This window comes from Pygocentrus nattereri, chromosome 20 (genome assembly GCF_015220715.1).
Source record: "Pygocentrus nattereri isolate fPygNat1 chromosome 20, fPygNat1.pri, whole genome shotgun sequence".
Taxonomy (NCBI): Eukaryota; Metazoa; Chordata; class Actinopteri; order Characiformes; family Serrasalmidae; genus Pygocentrus; species Pygocentrus nattereri.
The window spans coordinates 20,172,354-20,189,202 of record NC_051230.1 but is presented as its reverse complement, the minus strand read 5'-3'; the positions used below and the strand labels follow the sequence as shown (position 1 = coordinate 20,189,202).

General features: G+C 40.7%; 1 protein-coding gene across 6 annotated transcripts in view; it reads left to right on the top strand.

Moving 5' to 3' along the window:
• Positions 1 to 254: 254 nt before the first annotated feature.
• The window catches only part of rufy3 (RUN and FYVE domain containing 3), a 24,763-nt gene continuing 8,168 nt past the window's right edge, over positions 255 to 16,849 (top strand). For 2 of the 6 annotated variants that reach the window (XM_017695493.2, XM_037531925.1), the window contains exons 1-9: positions 8,718 to 8,895; positions 12,984 to 13,157; positions 13,252 to 13,369; positions 13,462 to 13,563; positions 13,663 to 13,786; positions 15,745 to 15,809; positions 16,102 to 16,167; positions 16,276 to 16,345; positions 16,560 to 16,652. In XM_017695493.2, the coding sequence (XP_017550982.2) occupies positions 8,718 to 8,895; positions 12,984 to 13,157; positions 13,252 to 13,369; positions 13,462 to 13,563; positions 13,663 to 13,786; positions 15,745 to 15,809; positions 16,102 to 16,167; positions 16,276 to 16,345; positions 16,560 to 16,652 (990 nt within the window). Of the gene's footprint in view, positions 800 to 8,189; positions 8,896 to 11,457; positions 11,518 to 12,983; positions 13,158 to 13,251; positions 13,370 to 13,461; positions 13,564 to 13,662; positions 13,787 to 15,744; positions 15,810 to 16,101; positions 16,168 to 16,275; positions 16,346 to 16,559; positions 16,653 to 16,849 lie in introns of those variants that run through there. The other 4 variants (XM_017695492.2, XM_037531924.1, XM_017695491.2 and 1 more) reach the window with 4 other exon arrangements.

Genomic DNA, 16,849 nt, shown 5'->3' with positions numbered 1-16,849 from the left:
TCAGAAAAAAACAAACAAAAGCCTAATCGTTTTTCATGACGTCATCCTTCACGTCTCATCCATGCCACCGAAAATATCAGCACCTCCAACTGAAAGACGTTGTAGCGGCTGCTGTGAGCGAACCCGAGTGACCGCCTCTGGAAGTGCTGAGTCAGCTGAGCGAGAAACGAGGCTCTGTGCCTTTAAACCGCTCTCGCGCACTCGCGCGTCTACGTCACGCCGTGCTTGAAGTTTTCTCTGTTTTGTAAGAAGGAAAAACGAAACGGCCGAGGAAGGAAATCTGTTCACTGGTGTTTCCTGCGCTTTCCGCAGCGCTTGGCTACAGCGGGCGTTGCAGTGCGCCGAGAGTCACACGGTGAAATATCAAAGGCGCAGTAAGAACAACAGCGGAGCTGAGCTGCTGCGGGGGGGGAGAGAGAGAGAGAGAGAGAGAGAGAGAGAGAGGGAGAGAGAGGGAGGGAGAGGGAGAGAGAGAGAGAGAGAGAGAGAAACGGTCACATGAGTGAGTTTTAACGGAAAATGGCGGAGCCACACGCAAACCCGCCGGACCCGAAGCTCACGGAAGTTTCCCAAAGTTTTACAGCGCACAGCCCGCCCGGACTCGACCCGCTCCGCTTTGAGGACAACAACGGCCATTTGGCCAGCAGTCCGGACGAATCGTTCGCCCCAACCTCGGTCATTTACTTCAAAGAAGCCCTGAGTTCTGCTAACGTACACTTTGCGAGGAAAGGCTCGCCTGTTCCAGCGCCTGTTCCGGTGCAGTATGAGTTTCACATCGAGAGGAGCAAGAAGCCGAAGAGTGAGTGTTTCACATGAGTATAAATGTGTAAAACTAGTCACGCATAAGCCGAAAGCCTTTGCAGTGCTAGCCAGCTGGTTGTTTACGCGGAGCTAGCTGCCCTCAGTGCAGCGCTGGATTAGGTTTCAATGTCAGCGACTGGCTCGAACAGGAATCGGTTCACTGAATCGAACCAATACTGGTACTCCACAGTGCTTGTGCTACAGCAGATGTGGCCATTCCTGGTCCTGGATATCTGCCACCCTGTAAATTACAGTAACGCATCTAATCTAACGCAGCTTATCCAGTAATGAACGCCTTCGGGGGCATCTTAATTTCAGAGTCAGGTGTGTTGGATCTGAACTCTTAAGGGTGGCGGATCTCCAGGACCTGGGTTGAGTGCCCCTGTGTTAACCTACAGAGTTTCTGCTAATGGTTCAGATAATAAACAATTTACATCTATACATTCACATTGTAAGAGACCCCACTGTAACACGAAGAGCAGGCTCCTTGGGTTCTCTCTGTAGCTGGCTTCCTCTTTCTGTGGTCTTGTTTGTTTTGTGTGCATAAAGCCCTGCAAGTCAAGTCTGACTTTTTTAGTGGGTACATGACAGGAACATGACATGAATCCACAGCCATTGCGCATCAGTTTACCCGACTCATGTCAATGAATTCTGTAACCGAGCTCTCTACATTGAAAGGGGAAATATCTGCATAATTCAGTGGTTGAGTTGTAAACCGAGTCATTTGGTTTGATGTAAAGTGGTTCATTTGCAGAGAAAATTACAGACTGATTTCTTTACTGCGGTTGTGATGGGAACTAGGAATCCCAGTGTCTGCCACACAAATATAGCCATTTTATGTACCGTTCAGAAACACCAGTGAACTTATTCATGGCTTCTAATATTTTTATGAAACACTGATGATGGTAAAATAATAGTCTGAAAAAATAAGTTTTCTATATGGACTATTTTGCCTTAGGACACCCTTCATGTATCCCTTCCCCATGAATGGATTAAAGTAAATTCTTCACATTTGTTTTAGACCAAAACTTTATCACAGAACTACTGTAACACAGTGTCTCAGGCTTCAGGCAATATTTTCATGATCATTTCTTGTAATGCTTTTCTGTAAGGGAACTTTTCGAGGTGTTAAACTCCTTAGATGTCTGGTTTCCTTCACCACCGCTGTGAGCAATTCTGTTCTGTAAGTAAGACTCTGTAAGTTTCTGTATAACAGAGTATTTCATACCAAACCACTCTAAATGGTTTTGTTTTTAATCATGCAGAAATTTAGAAAAATCAGTGCAGTTTCCCTGTAATAGGCAGTTCAAAAGAATCAGTTCAGTGTACTGAATCGAACTTCCCATTACTGTCAACCAAAGTGTCTGTGAATCATTTGGTATAAATATGTGTGAGATGCATTTCTCTTGGGTAAAGACACTTGGCTATGAGTAAAAACTGTTTTTGTCTGAGTTTGTCTGCTGTGAATGCCACCGCCTTGAAATGGCGCTTGCAAGTGATCCACAATTAAAGTCTTAAAGTTTTTTGGGGCAAATGTTTAACTCGGTTAACTTAACAGCAGTTCTGAATAGTCCCAGTAGATTCTGCTGCTGCAGTTATGCCCATCCCAACCAGGGAGTGAGAGACGGCACGTACTCTTGTGGCAAATGTGTCATCTAAACAAGCTTCACCCAGACGCAGGTGTATCAGCTGTGGTCAGTTTAGTTTCGTATGTACTTTCTATGTCTTTTTTTCACCATCCCCAAGACTTACCCTGCAGGCCAAACCACAGCAGCTTATTGTGGATTACTTGCAAGACCATTTCAATGTGACAGCATGAAATATGTTTTTATATTTTTTACATTTTAAAGTAAGTTCAGACTATCATGTGTAGTGCTTATGCAGAAAGACACTAAAACCTAATAGAGAGATCATTGTGTACCCATGACATGGCTAAATTGGCCATGAGTTTTGGTAATCATTTACATTGCTCTGTGTAAATATTTTAACATTTGCTTAGCAGACTCTTTTATCCATATTTGTTCCCAGGCCTAGATTAATGTTCACTTAAGACTGTGGTTGTGTGTAGCAGTGGCATTCCTGCCTGGAATCGTGGTGCCACTCTTCATTGTGTGTGGCAGTAGCAGGCCTGATAGTTTTCAGGCGCCACGTCGGAATTCCGGCGTACCGACGTGTCTGCGAGAAGAAAAAAAAAAGGTTCGCCTACTGCAGGGGTCGGCAACCTTTTTGACTCAAAGAGCCATAAAAGCAAAATAATTGGAAATGTATTTCAGTGAGAGCCACATAATATGTTAAAACGACGACGACATCTCACTCTAGCGAACGGGGGGTGGGGATGAAGACGCCGACATGTCAGTCAAGCGAATCGAAACCAAATACCGGACGTTTGTGATATTCCGCCCGAACAAGTCTCAGAAATAATATACGTTAATTAAATTAATTATCTTCAAAAGCTGAGCCGCATCAGAGGGATCAAAGAGCCGCATGCGGGTTGCCGACCCCTGGCCTAGTGATCTGACCATAGGATCTGACACTCCTCTTGATCTGACATGCGCAGGTTTCACTGTAACCAACACCAAGGCCTAGCCTACTAGCCATTAAGCCAGTCAGAAACGGGGGGGGGCGGGACTTGCTTTGACCAAACAAATTGATAGATTCAGTAGGAAATCCCAGGAAATACACGTGCAAATTTTTTTCCACTGTCAACGCGAAACGTATAAACTCAGCCATGGAACACAACTATATTAAGCCTATATTAAGCCTATATTAAGGGGAAAATGGAACTGAACAGTAATTTTAGGGCTGTAGTATTATCTATGAGTTTGTTGCACTGTAACTGTTTCAAAATATTTAAAATAAATTGTGCATAGTTTGCTATTATATTTTTAAAAGAAATGAGTGTGTCCTTGTTCATGTCATTTAGTCAATGATTAGGCTACTAATCCATTCCTAGTTTACTTTGGAGTATTGTTATTGCCACCTGCTGACTGTTCTTGGTATGGCTGTAGTATCTGTAGTCTCCTATGCTATAGAAGCAATAAGGTATGTGACTAGTTAAAAACAGGTATGGATTCCTGAGCAGGCCTGCTAGTCCCAAGAGTTCTGGTAATCTGCACAAGCTTCTGAAATATAGGCTTATATTGGGTTTGTTTATCTCATGTCTGAATGTTGTTCATGTATTTCAACAAAATTCAAGACAATCTATCATTGAAGGGACTAATTCAAAAGCAAAAATTCTTTGACAGTAATGAAGATCAGGGTTATACATAGACGTATATCTGCGCCCAGGGGCCAACAAGTTATGTGTTAAGTGTGTCGCATACATAGCACCCCCACCCTGCTCACCTCCCGAGCAGAGAAAAAAAGTTCAGGCTCAGGAATTTTTCCCACTATCACCCCTGCAGTAGTGTCATCCACTAAGGTCCTTTTAAGTGTTGTTGGAAAGAATGGACATGCCCACCACCAGTAACTGTATAGTCATTGGTGTTTAGTGGCCAAAAATAGGACACTGAATTATTAGTCGTAATTATGGGCTGTAATTCCAGTTTTGTGAGTAGTGAGGATGCACCAGTGGTCTTTGATCCCACTCACAATGGGTTTACTAAGTTGAATTGGGCAAGTTGGAGCAATAAAGACCCAAAAATGTGGAGTGCTTGGAGTCCCCATATTTTAAGCATAGATACCAGTCCGTTCAAATAGGATATACAAAAACCACTTAGCCATTGGTCACTAAAAAAAAAAACCTGGCGAAAAAATTTCATGATGAAATTGAAATTTTGTGATTGAAAGAATTTTTACGTCTTGGATATTTCTTTGTGAACTAGATATTGCTGTCAGTCTAACTTAAATATAACCCAATAAAAGTACCTTTTTATGGTAAGGATCCGTTTCAGACTTCAGACACTTTGATTTTTGCTGTCCTTTATCACCTTTCATTGTTTAAAGACAAGTGCTGTGCTGATTATTTTGGAAGACTTTGGAATTTTCAGTTTTTGCCCCGTCTGGCTGTTGTCGTGGAGTGCTTTTGAGAGAGATTGTGAAATGTAATGAGTTGATTATATTGATTATGCTACACGTGTAAAACTTTGCATTCATACTTGCTGTCGTATGACTATATGGCAGGATAGGTCTCATCAGTGCTTGTAGTCATATCCAGTGCTATGTAAAAAGCATAAACTAATCCCAGATTAATATTCATTCTCTGAGTTTGACAAATATGGGTTCAGGTTTGGACTGAATTGATTTGTTGCAGGAGAGCAGCTTCTGTTGATACTACTGGAGACATTTAGATTATACACTCATCTATTCAGTATTTAGCTTTATACAGCTTTTTTGCTAGTAGTGGGGAAACTTTCCAGTGTTTGTGCAAGAAGCAATTTGTCTTATATTTGTGCGTTTTGCTCAGGGAATTTGGCCACTCAGTTAACAAATTTACAAAAACATGTCAGGGTTTCTTTTAATCTACAGAAGTGCACAGTACCCATTAATTTGTGTTTAGATAGAATACCTTAGTTTAATTTCTAACCATATGAGAGAATTAATCACTAGTGAACATGCTCGCATTGATCTTATGGATTTGTTCAGGCAGGTCAGCAGTGCTCAAAGCAATGTGATAATGTGGAATTACATTTCAGTGTGTGCGTTTTAGCTTATGCATTTTGGCTTTTTTTTGACGGCTTAAACAGGTTTCATGATTGTAAGAGATTTTCCATCTTCCATCAAACGTTTTCCATTTGAAAGAAATATTATTTTGAGTTTTATATTGATTTGATCTTGGCATTGCTGAGAATGCTGACTTAATCACTTGAGGGTGACTGTTTGCAAGGTTTTCTTCTTCAAAGAATTTTCTTAGCATTTAATTAGAAATTGGCAAGTGCATGTTGGCTTTATATGATGTGTAAACTTTATAAACAAGTTGATTATCCATGTAGCAGAACTCTCAGTGGTCACATTTCTAAGAACACTTCTGAGAAATATAAGAATTGCTGGTTTGGTTAATTTTATGGATATTGTTTGTGTTTCACACAAGACAGTACTTTACAAGACAGTAGTGCGTCCTGCTATGATTACAAGACAGTAGTGCGTCCTGCTATGATGTATGGTTTGGAGACTGGCTCTGTCTAAAAGACAGGAGGCTGAGCTGGAGGTGGCGGAGATGAAGATGCTGAGATTTTCATTGGGAGTGACAAGGATGGACAAGATTAGAAATGAGCAGATCAGAGGGACAGTGAAGGTGGAGCAGTTTGGAGATAAAGCCAGAGAGGCCAGGTTGAGATGGTTTGGACATGTGTTGAGGAGGAATAGTGGATATATTGGGCAAAGAATGTTAGAGATGGAGCTGCCGGGTAGAAGGACAAGAGGTAGACCTCAGAGAAGGTTTATGGATGTAGTGAAGGTGGACATGGAGATGGTTGGTGTGAAAGTAGAGGAGGCAATAGATAGGGCAAGATGGAGGCAGATGATCCGCTGTGGCGACCCCTAATGGGAGCAGCCGAAAGAAGAAGTAGTTTGTGTTTCACATCATAAGAGCATAGAGACATAATGTAGACACAGTGGCCCTTTTATATACCATTGCCCAAACTTAATTGTATTAAAATTAGGATGACTGGAAAGAATGAAATGTGAAAAAAGCACTATTCAGTACTATTCAGAAGGGATTAGTTTTCAGTGGTGAGATTGGGGTAATGGAGGTTTACCGCAGAACATCTGTAATGTTTGTCAGTTCACTAGGGATAAGAAATCTCTGTAAGTAAGAGAAAGTAAGAGAGTGACTGCCTTTATTAAAGAAACGAGTACAAAACATTTAATGTAGCTGTCCTTCTGTTTACCCCAACTATTCCTTTTTCCTGTCTTGAATTGGGAATTGTGCCCACCTTTGTCATTAACTTGGGAAGTCTTCATAATCACATAAAATCCAGCTTTTTCCTGTTATTTTTCTGTATTTAATGTTCTGAGTTGTATGCTTGAGACAAGACAGTGTATGTCAGCTTGGATTTAGGCAGGGGGAAAACAAGTAAATGCTTCAAGTGCCTCCATACTTAAGAAACTCCTTTTCACAGGATATGAAGGTGTTTTTATAGGGCTATTTCTGTGGCTTGTTTTTTAGAAGATAAAAAGCAGCCAGAATCTTTACTGAGGTGCACGCATGCATTCTGTAAAAATGACTAACATGGTACATTTGGAAGGGACTGAAATCACTGAGAAATAGCAGTAAAAGAAACCATAAATAAACAGGATGCAGAAACATTTTTTAAATATATGCTGCCATCCAGATGACATCTTTTTCAGAGAAGGCCTTGCTTATATCAAACCATGTTCTGCACGCATTACAATAGCATTTATCTATAGTAAGAGTCCGGGTGCTAAACTGGCCTGCCTGCAGTCCAGACCGGTCATTCATTGAAAACCTTTGGCACATTTTGAAATGAAAAATATGACAAAAGAGACCAGGACTGCTGATCACCCAAAATCCTATATCAAACAACAATGGGAAAACATTGCACTTTCAAAACTACAGCAGTCGGTCTCCTCAGTTAACAAATGCTTACAGAGTGTTATTAAAAAAACAGGTGATGAAACACAGTGGTAAACATGCTCACATGTTCGAATGTGTTTATTAGAAGTTATTAGAATTCATCTGATTTGCATATTATTGCATTCAACTTTAATTTGCATTTTACAGTGTCCCAACTCTTTTAGAAATGGTTGAAATTTTGGTTAGTAAACTGGTACTCGGGCGTTTTTTTTTCTCGATTGTTAAACTTGCATGTTCAAATGAAGTTTGATCAGATACGCCAAACATAAATTTGCTGAATAACAAAATTGTTGGTGAAATTTGCAGTCAGATTTGACTGTATGCAGCTTTGATGAATAAGGGCCAGTCTCTCAAATGACCATTTATATGTGGTTCGTTTTCTCATTAGGTGAGTTTTACAATGGACAAAAAATGAAGTTTGATCAGTCACATAACTTTACTTTGTTCACACTTGCATTATTTATTTGGCAAATGTTTTTTTCATCCTAATTTATTATATCTTTTTTTTTTCCCCTACCAGCAAATTTCTATAGTTATATAGTGCATAATTACACAGTCCTTCATTCTATAGGCCAAAACTGAGCTGTTGGTAAAACAGAGTTTATAACTGGAGAGTTTTATCACAATGAATCTGTTTTCTAATGTCTGAACCCACAATCCTGAATCAGAAAATGCATTCTGTTTACAGTGGCCACAATCAAGGCTTGATTAGTAGAGCCTGTGTCCCTTTCTCAGGCAGCCTCTCTGAGCCAAGAGAAGTGGATGGATCAGGGATGAGCACACTCCTGCATCAGTGTGGCCTCTAGGGAATTAATCTTTCTACGCTTGCACCATCTGTTCACGTGACTCCCACAATCCTGCTCAGCATCACAGCGGCCATCTTGGTCGACACCCACTTGATTGCAGTGCGCACAGCCAATCCAGCTTATTCAGAACGGGGCTGAGGAGGAGGAGGAGGAGAGAGAGAGAGAGAGAACGATTGGGATTGTAGCTTGGCCAATCATCCTCGCGCAACATCTCAACCCTCTGGTCTTGCTGCGCCGGACTGAAGGACAGGGCAGCCTTTATTCATACAGTGGATTTTCTCCTCATTCATTTCCTTTGGGGGGAGTTGAGGGGAGTGACGAGAAGAATTCCACCGTTTCGCAGTTCTCTTGGTGACTGCTTGCCTTTCTTTGCCCTGCCCTATTTTGTCCCATTGTTTTCCTTTTCTCTTTTCTTCCCCCTTTCTTTCCATTGTGCTTGCGAGGACCACTGGCAGGAGCTTAAGTGGAATTTTATTCCCCTCCCCCCTTGATCGGCATCCTGCCCTGCGCTTGGTGAGGGCCGCCATCGCTGGCAGTGTTGTTGTTGTCGTCTCTCTGCTTGCAGCTGAGTCACCATGTCTGATCTGACGCCCCAGAGCGAGGCCCCCACCCCCACCACGGACAAGATCACACAGGCAGCCCGGGAGACCATCTATCTCTGCAATTTTCGCGTGTCTGTGGATGGCGAGTGGCTGTGCCTGCGCGAACTGAACGACATCTCACTCACGCCTGACCCTGAGCCAGCCCATGAAGGTAGGTGCTGGGCCGCACTGGCCGAGCCCTCCACCATCATGCTGCCAACACTCCAGCAAGCCTGCTTGGAATTGTAGTTTTTGGGGAGTTTTGAGTGGAGACTTTGTTTTTTTAATTTTAGTCCTGCTGTAAGTGGAAGATGCTTGTTTGTCAATTAAGGCGTGTCAGCCAGAGGCCCTGGAAGAAATAGATTAATGCTGTATTTAGTCAAAGGTACATTTTGTCAAGGATGCAGTCAAGAACTTGATACATATTTAACCGTGGTGAGGAAAAAAAATCACCTTTCATTGAATTCCTTTTGTGTCCAGTCTCGTGTATTCCTATATCCCGTATATTGTGTTGACTACTACGTTTTACACTGTCTTGAGATGCTTAAAGCTTTAGTCCTTTTGGCTTAAGACTGAATACAACATAATTTAGCACTGGCGAAGCATACACTGTCCTGTTGTTTTCAATAAATCTTCTGGAAATTGTGGTCATGTTGATTAAATTAAGCAACGCTCCAGTTCTGTTTTAAATAGAAAACTCTTTAAATGCATTACAGTGGGAAAGCTTAAGCTCTGTCCTGTTACCTTTGTGTTGGTAATTCATCTGGCAAACATTATTTGAAAGCTGAGACATATATGCAAATACATGATTAATATTTACATTTATGTTCCTATTTCTTTTATCTAGCTGTGAAAGCCTAGTAGCCTAGTTTCTAGTTAGTGTTTTTGTTTTGACACAGCACGTTAAGTTAACAAGTAAGCTGTTTTGTTTTCTCTAGAGCCACCTTGTTCTCTCTTGAGAATAACAACTTGTAAATTGGATTGCAGTGTGTTAGGCACTCTTGCACTGTTTTGCACAGTAACGTTTTTATTATTTGTTGTAAATCTGGCCAGATTTGTGTGGCTAGATAGGCTGACAGGTACTTGTTGAAAATGCAAACATGAATCCAGATAAAAATGAAAGATCCAGATCACTGAAAAAGTGGATACTATTGGATATGAAGAGAGAAATCTCTATGCATAGTAAGGACTGATTCCAGAGCTCGAGCAAGTCGTTGACGCTGCACTCAGTACTATCAGTTCATCCCAGGATAGTCAATGTCCACACAGCCACGTTAGCATGAAATGAGAATCTGACCGTAGTGCTGTTACCCTGGAGACGATGATGGGACTGTCACTCAGCGTGTTATTGTGTTGAGTCGTGATCAGTTCCCATAGGAAAAGATGTGGCCTGTGGGCTTAGGGTAAAGTACATCTGTTCTTCTAGGTAATGCTTTATTCCTGGAGATGCAGGAAGCCAAACTGGCTTCATCTGTAAGAGATAAAGTGATTTGATTGTTTGAGTGCGTGCTTTTCTTTTCCTTCTTTCTAAGTACCCTAATAGAGTGCCTTCTGTTTTCACTTTCCTTTGACACTTGCTGAATCAGTTGTTTGCATTTTGAAGTGATATGCCTTCAAACATTACTGTTTCTTCCAAGGTTGTCCACATGTGAGACCATGACTAAAGTCAGTTTGCATTTGCGCACCATACATCGTTCAGTAAATCACTTTTAATAGTTCGCTGTACACTGGCAGTTATGTGAGTGGACAGCCTGTGCTACTGTGTGTAATGCCTGTCTTAATGCATTTGACTCAGCACTTCCCCACGGAGAGCCTTTCATGGATAGATTTCGCACATAATTCACATAGTAGGGACATTTGCCCAGTGAATATGTACAAAAGCAGTGTTATTTCCAGTGGTGTGGAGATGGAACTGGCGTATTAAACTGTTCCTTGGGGCATTTAGTTGGACAAATATTGGTTTTGGTTGAGAAGTGTTCTCTGCACAGATGAGCAAAACACTGAACTTCTTGACACTCTGGTGTTTTTATTTTAAGCCAGATTTTCACAATACATCCTTAAAGATGAGATCCAGTGGTTCTTTAGTAAAGGCAATGGTAATATATACACATTATGACCAAGAACCATTTAAATGCAACAGTGGTTCACTGCATGGTTAAATGGTTCTACTCTATGATGGAGAACAAAATGCAGCTACTTTGATAGGCTTCATATAACTAGGATACGACAGCCCGTAAATTCAGGGTAGCATTTTACTCAAACAGTTCTGCTGTGGGACTTGTTCCTGGCTCACTGATTTACTCGTTTCACTGCTTTCTTGATGTTTGAATCCATAAAACTGCTGCTAAGTGGAAGATTTTAGAAAGTTTGGCCTGTGTTTTACAACTGTTCATTTCTTTTACTTGCAGTGGCTTTATGAGCCTTTGTCAGCTACATTTGTGGCTGATTTAAGATTAACTGCTGGAGTGCAAAAGGAGATTTTAGGTGACATTTAAAGAGTTTATCTGAATATTTTGAGTTTTACAGTTGTTATTCATGTAGATTATAGTAATGATACTAAAGCCTAATAATCATATTAGTCAGATTCATGGCCATGTCTTGGCTGCAAAGTCTTCTGAGAGCATTGCTTTTTGTAGTTGCTTTAGTCTACACCAATGATAAGCATGAAACACAAACAATTTTTGTTTGTTTTTTTGTTTGTTTTTGTTTTTCTTTTCCATTGCCCTTTGCAAAGATTCATGGGAGGATTTCACAGAATTGGTGGAACAAATGCAAATGCTTGATGAGTTTAAAGGTGCGTATGGCGGCATTGCTTTCTCCCATCACTCTCACCTCAGGCACCATAAAGCCATAACAGCTGTTTTAAGGGGCCATCCAGCCCTGCCCTTTTTAAACGATAGCTGCAGCCCCTCTGAACAGCACACCGCACGGCTGCAATGAAAGCTGATGTTCACTGGTTGTCTCCGTCATGCTTGTTTTCCGTCTCTCATTCCTTTTTTTTTAATGTTTCTATTTCTGTTCTCGTTCCTCTTTCGGTCATAGGTGCCCTGCTTTATACTTACTGTAACTCGTAGCTGTTTTGCTATCTAGATGAGCTTATTCTGTTTTGTATCTGTCTTTTTTTTCCAGATTGTGTCTTTCTGTCTTTCTCTCTCTGTCTGCCCCACCCTATTCTCTCTGGCTGTATTTTTCCTGGCACTTGCATGGTGTTTTAGACATTTCGCGCTCACTCCATTTCCTCGTAAATCTGCACCTTAAATTAGTTCCTGCAGAGCTGAGATGTTGGATCTATTGTTTTGTCACAAGAAAACTATTCACGTTATTTGACCCTCAATGCTTTAGTGCTGCCTTGAGGAGAAGTAGACTGTCACTTTGATTTAGAGTAGCATAAAAAAATGCTAAAATAAGATTTTTTTTTTTGATGTTGTCCCAGCCTGTTTACTACTACACTGGCCTGATATAAAATGAGCTTTTATATCCTGTGTTAGTCATTTTCATGCACAAAATTGTAAGACTGAGTTTCCTGTTTCTAAATGCCATATATATATATAATGGCAAACAATGCAAGAAAATATGCAAGTATGTTGTTTTAGCATAATGTAAAACATGACCACTTAAGAAGTAATGCCCTTTTCAAGCACACAATTAAAATGGGATTATTTTGTGCCAGTTGCAGATGTTGTGAATGAGGTCAGAAGTTTCTTGTGCCTTGAAGGCCAGGTTTCTACATTTGGCTTGACTATTAATTGAGTTGATACATATTTAGGAGCATGATTTTTTTAGGTCCAACTGCTTGAGGCAGTTTTGGTCATACATTTAATAAATCATAACATTCTGGTTCCTTGATAATGAGTGTAACATGCTGCAAACAATGATTCTCTGTTGTGTGGTAGTGTAGTAGCCAAACATATTTGATTGAAAGTACTCAATAATACTGAAGTTAGGCTTATTTTTATTGTTTTCCATGCTGTGGAGCTGCTGTGTGACTATAGAAATGAGGAAATTCAGAACCTCCTAGTTGATTTGTTTGTGCCAATTATCACACACACACACGCACACATTGCATTGGAACCAAAATGGCTCATTAAAAAAAAAAGGCAATTTGTTCATTGTTTTTGAGACCTGAATCAAATTGCATGGTTTTCAGAAGGGAAGGATCACCCTGTGTGATAATAAAAATTTACCTTCTCTATAAATGTAGGCAAAGTTTTAGACAGTAGTGACTTATAATGTGATGTATGATCTTTCATGTACCCTTAGATCCTAAGGACCCCATCGCCATCGAGAGGCTTAACCTGATGAACATGGCCAAGCTGAGCATTAAGGGTCTGATTGAGTCTGCACTAAACCTGGGCCGAACTCTGGACTCAGACTATGCTCCATTGCAGCAGTTTTTCGTAGTGATGGAGCACTGCCTGAAGCATGGTCTCAAAAGTATGCACCCTTTCACTAATGCATCGTTTCAATTTCCTCTTTCTGCTTTGTGCATCCAGTGTCCTCATTTGGTGTCCCCTTTGTCCCCTTAAAGCTAAGAAGACATTTCTTGGTCAGAACAAGTCCTTTTGGGGCCCCCTGGAGCTAGTGGAGAAGTTGACTCCGGAAGCTGGCGAGATCACAGCCAGCGTGAAAGACCTTCCAGGACTCAAGTAAGACAAGTCAATCTTTCAGTCAAGCAGAGCGTGGTTTCCTCTTGGATGTCTTTCGTGCTTTCTGATTCAAAACTGATTCCACCTTTTAGAACTCCTTTGGGAAGAGGCAGAGCATGGCTGCGATTGGCCTTAATGCAGAAGAAGCTCTCGGACTACATGAAAACCATCATCAACAGAAAGGACCTTTTAAGGTTGGTCCTAAGGAACAAATGATAAGATGCTCTGACTTTAACAGTTTTTTGCTCTTCTAAAGGAGGTCCTAGACATGCTGCTTTTGCTCTTTCCTTTAGTGAGTTCTATGAGCCCAATGCTTTGATGATGGAAGAAGAAGGAGCAGTAATTGCAGGACTGTTGGTGGGGCTGAATGTCATTGATGCAAACTTGTGTATGAAAGGAGAAGACCTGGACTCTCAGGTACAGTAATAAGTTTATTTTAAAAGATTATTAGATAAAGTAACTTGTTAAACTCTACTGTTTATATGCACATACTTTTGGCCTCAGACGCTTTTTTTTTTCTCGGAAATGAAGCGTCCCATATCTTTTGCACACAAAGCTGGCCTCAAGTATGACGATTTTGTCAGTTGCATTCTGATTGGCTATCCACATGTCATTTTTTTCATTTGGATGCTAAATTCTAGTCAGCAATAGCAAACAGCTGGCTACACAGGACATTCTGATAGTGAAACTAGCTTTTTAGAGCTAGATATAAACAGATCAGCCACCTAATTCACCAAGTACATCTCCTTGTGTCTACACTCGTCCATTTTATCAGGTGCACTTTGTAGTTGAAGAGCCACGCAGGACCACAGAGACAGAGCAGGTATCGTATTGGTGGTGCATCATTCTGAGCACTGCCATGACATTGTTGTGGTTGTGTGTTGGTTGTGCTGGTACGAGTGGATCAGACACAGCAGTGCTGCTGGAGTTTTTAAACACTTTGTCCACTCAGTGTCCACTCTGTTAGACACAACTGCTTTGTAGAGGTAAAATCCGAGACGATAGCTTATCTGTTGCTGCACAGCGGGTGTTGGTCACAGGATGCTGCCCACAAGCTGTTGGCTTAATATTTTTGATTGGTGGACTATTCTCATTCTAGCTGTTTAACCCCATAAAATTCCAGGTTTATTTCATACAAAGGCTTATTATTTAGTAAATACAGGGACTGTTTTTAGGTTCTAGAAGTATATAGCAAAACATTGGGCCTGCTGGCGGGCCCATGACCCGTTAAAGGGTTAAAAACTCCAGCTACACTGCTATATCTGATCCACTTGCACCAGCCCAACACACACTAACACACTGTCATTGCAGTGCTGAGAATGATCCAGAACCCAAATAATACCTATTCTGTGGTGGACCTGTGGGAGTCCTGACAACTGAAGAACAGGATGAAGGTGGACTAACAAAGAATGCAGAGAAACAGATGAACTACAGTGTGTATAGTAAGCTTGTAAAGCAGACAAAGGGTACAAGAGAGTGTACCTAATGAAGTGGCCAATGTGTGTGTATCATTAGTATTTTCACACTTGCTTTCCTCTTCATGACCTGCCAAAACAGACGGCTGACTGGTCTTTTGCTTGTCAAACAGTTCTTGGCCATGTTACCTGGTGAAAAGCAACAAATCCTCATCCAATACGCAGTTGTCTGGTGAGCAAAACTGAATTGGTCATGACAACAATTTGGAGAACCTTATCCCCCCAAACCCTTTGGAGAGATCAAATTTTGGGGAAAGTGTTTTTGACCAATAACTGACTATGATAAGTTGGCGATTCGGTAACCAACAAGCCTAAAATCATGAACGTGACCCATCAAAATACCAGTCCTACAAACAGAAACATCCAGATCCAACAGCTGACTGGCTGAGCTACGTTCAAAGCCGTTATAGAACACTATACATCACCTAAATTCTGTATCAATGCACCAAACTACAGTTCCTTGTATAGACGATGGAACGTAGTACTGGAAAGTGGGGGCCAACCTGCACTATACATACCTTACATTAGGACCTGGTTTTGTTTAAACCCAGGGCTGACTACTATAATATGCTCAAGGTAATATGACCAAATACCAAAATGTTGATGAAATGACTGAAATATACAATATACAAAAAGTGCTACTGAGGACCTTTTATTAGCTGTGTGCTTCATTTAGCACAGTAGTCTTGCTTCATGGAACTAGTTGCCTTTTGTCTTATGTACAGTTCAGAAATGTACCTCAGGTTGAATGATCAGCTCAGCTGTTCAGATCTGAACTATTGTTCATTTGAAATAATGTAAATTAATGTGTTTTTAACCAATAACATGGTCTGAACACAGGTCTTGGTTGATGGTTAACCAGTAATCATTTACATTCCTAGTTCTGTGATATCTCTGCAGGTTGGGGTGATAGATTTTTCTATGTATCTCAAAGATGGAGGTCATAGCAGCAAAAGCACAGAGGGGTGAGTTGATGTTTATTGTGCCTTGTAATTTTCCTTTACCAAGTTCCAATAGTTTCGGTAACACTGCTTGAAGGGTGTCTACATAACACATTCATAACATCTTACATAAACACTTTATAACATGTTCATGAACATTTAAATCAACATTTATAAAGTATACATGTTTTACATGACATTAATATGAACTACTATGTCATTTTAGTGAGAGATTTTATTTTGGTCATAGTTTTGCCACTATTCATGACGTTCTGAGCAGTTCTTAACTTGTTTGTGATTTTTGTTTTTACCCCAGTGATGGACAAATCACTGCTATCCTTGACCAGAAAAATTACGTTGAGGAACTAAACCGACATTTAAGGTACAGTCTTTTCTCCAGATATGACTGCTTCTTGTTGAGTGTTCCTGATTTCTGGCTTGCGTAGAGATGATGATTAATCTCATGTCATACATTCTTCCCCTTTCACAGTGCTTCTGTTAATAACCTACAAGCCAAAGTGGATGCACTCGAGAAATCGAACACAAAACTAACAGAGGAGGTAATGTTGTTTCATATAAGTGCATGTCATTGCTGTCCAGAGAAAAACAAGTATCTCCAAAATGGCAACTTTAATGTAAGGTGACAGAAGAAAGTTTAGTCTCCTGAGTTGTAAATCTATTTTAGTTGTATTTAATTCTTATGACATTTTGATGCGAACAGAGACTGGCACATGTTGTGTTGCCACCAACTTCATCTATAGTCTCATGTCACAGCTTGCAGTTGCGAACAACAGAATCATCACTTTACAAGAAGAGGTGGAGAGGGTGAAAGAAGAGAGCTCTTACCTTGTGGAGTCCAGTCGCAAGGTACACTGGCTTTTACTTCGTATTTGTTACTTGGGGGGGTTTTGCATGCACACTCATGCACATACAGTGGAGACAGTGTTCCTGTCTGTATGTTCTTTAGCACATGCAAAAACATTTGGATCCCAGAAGTAGTAGTTTAACTTTAACTGACTTTATACAGTTTTATTAAATGGGAGATTTCAAAAATTGAAACATCC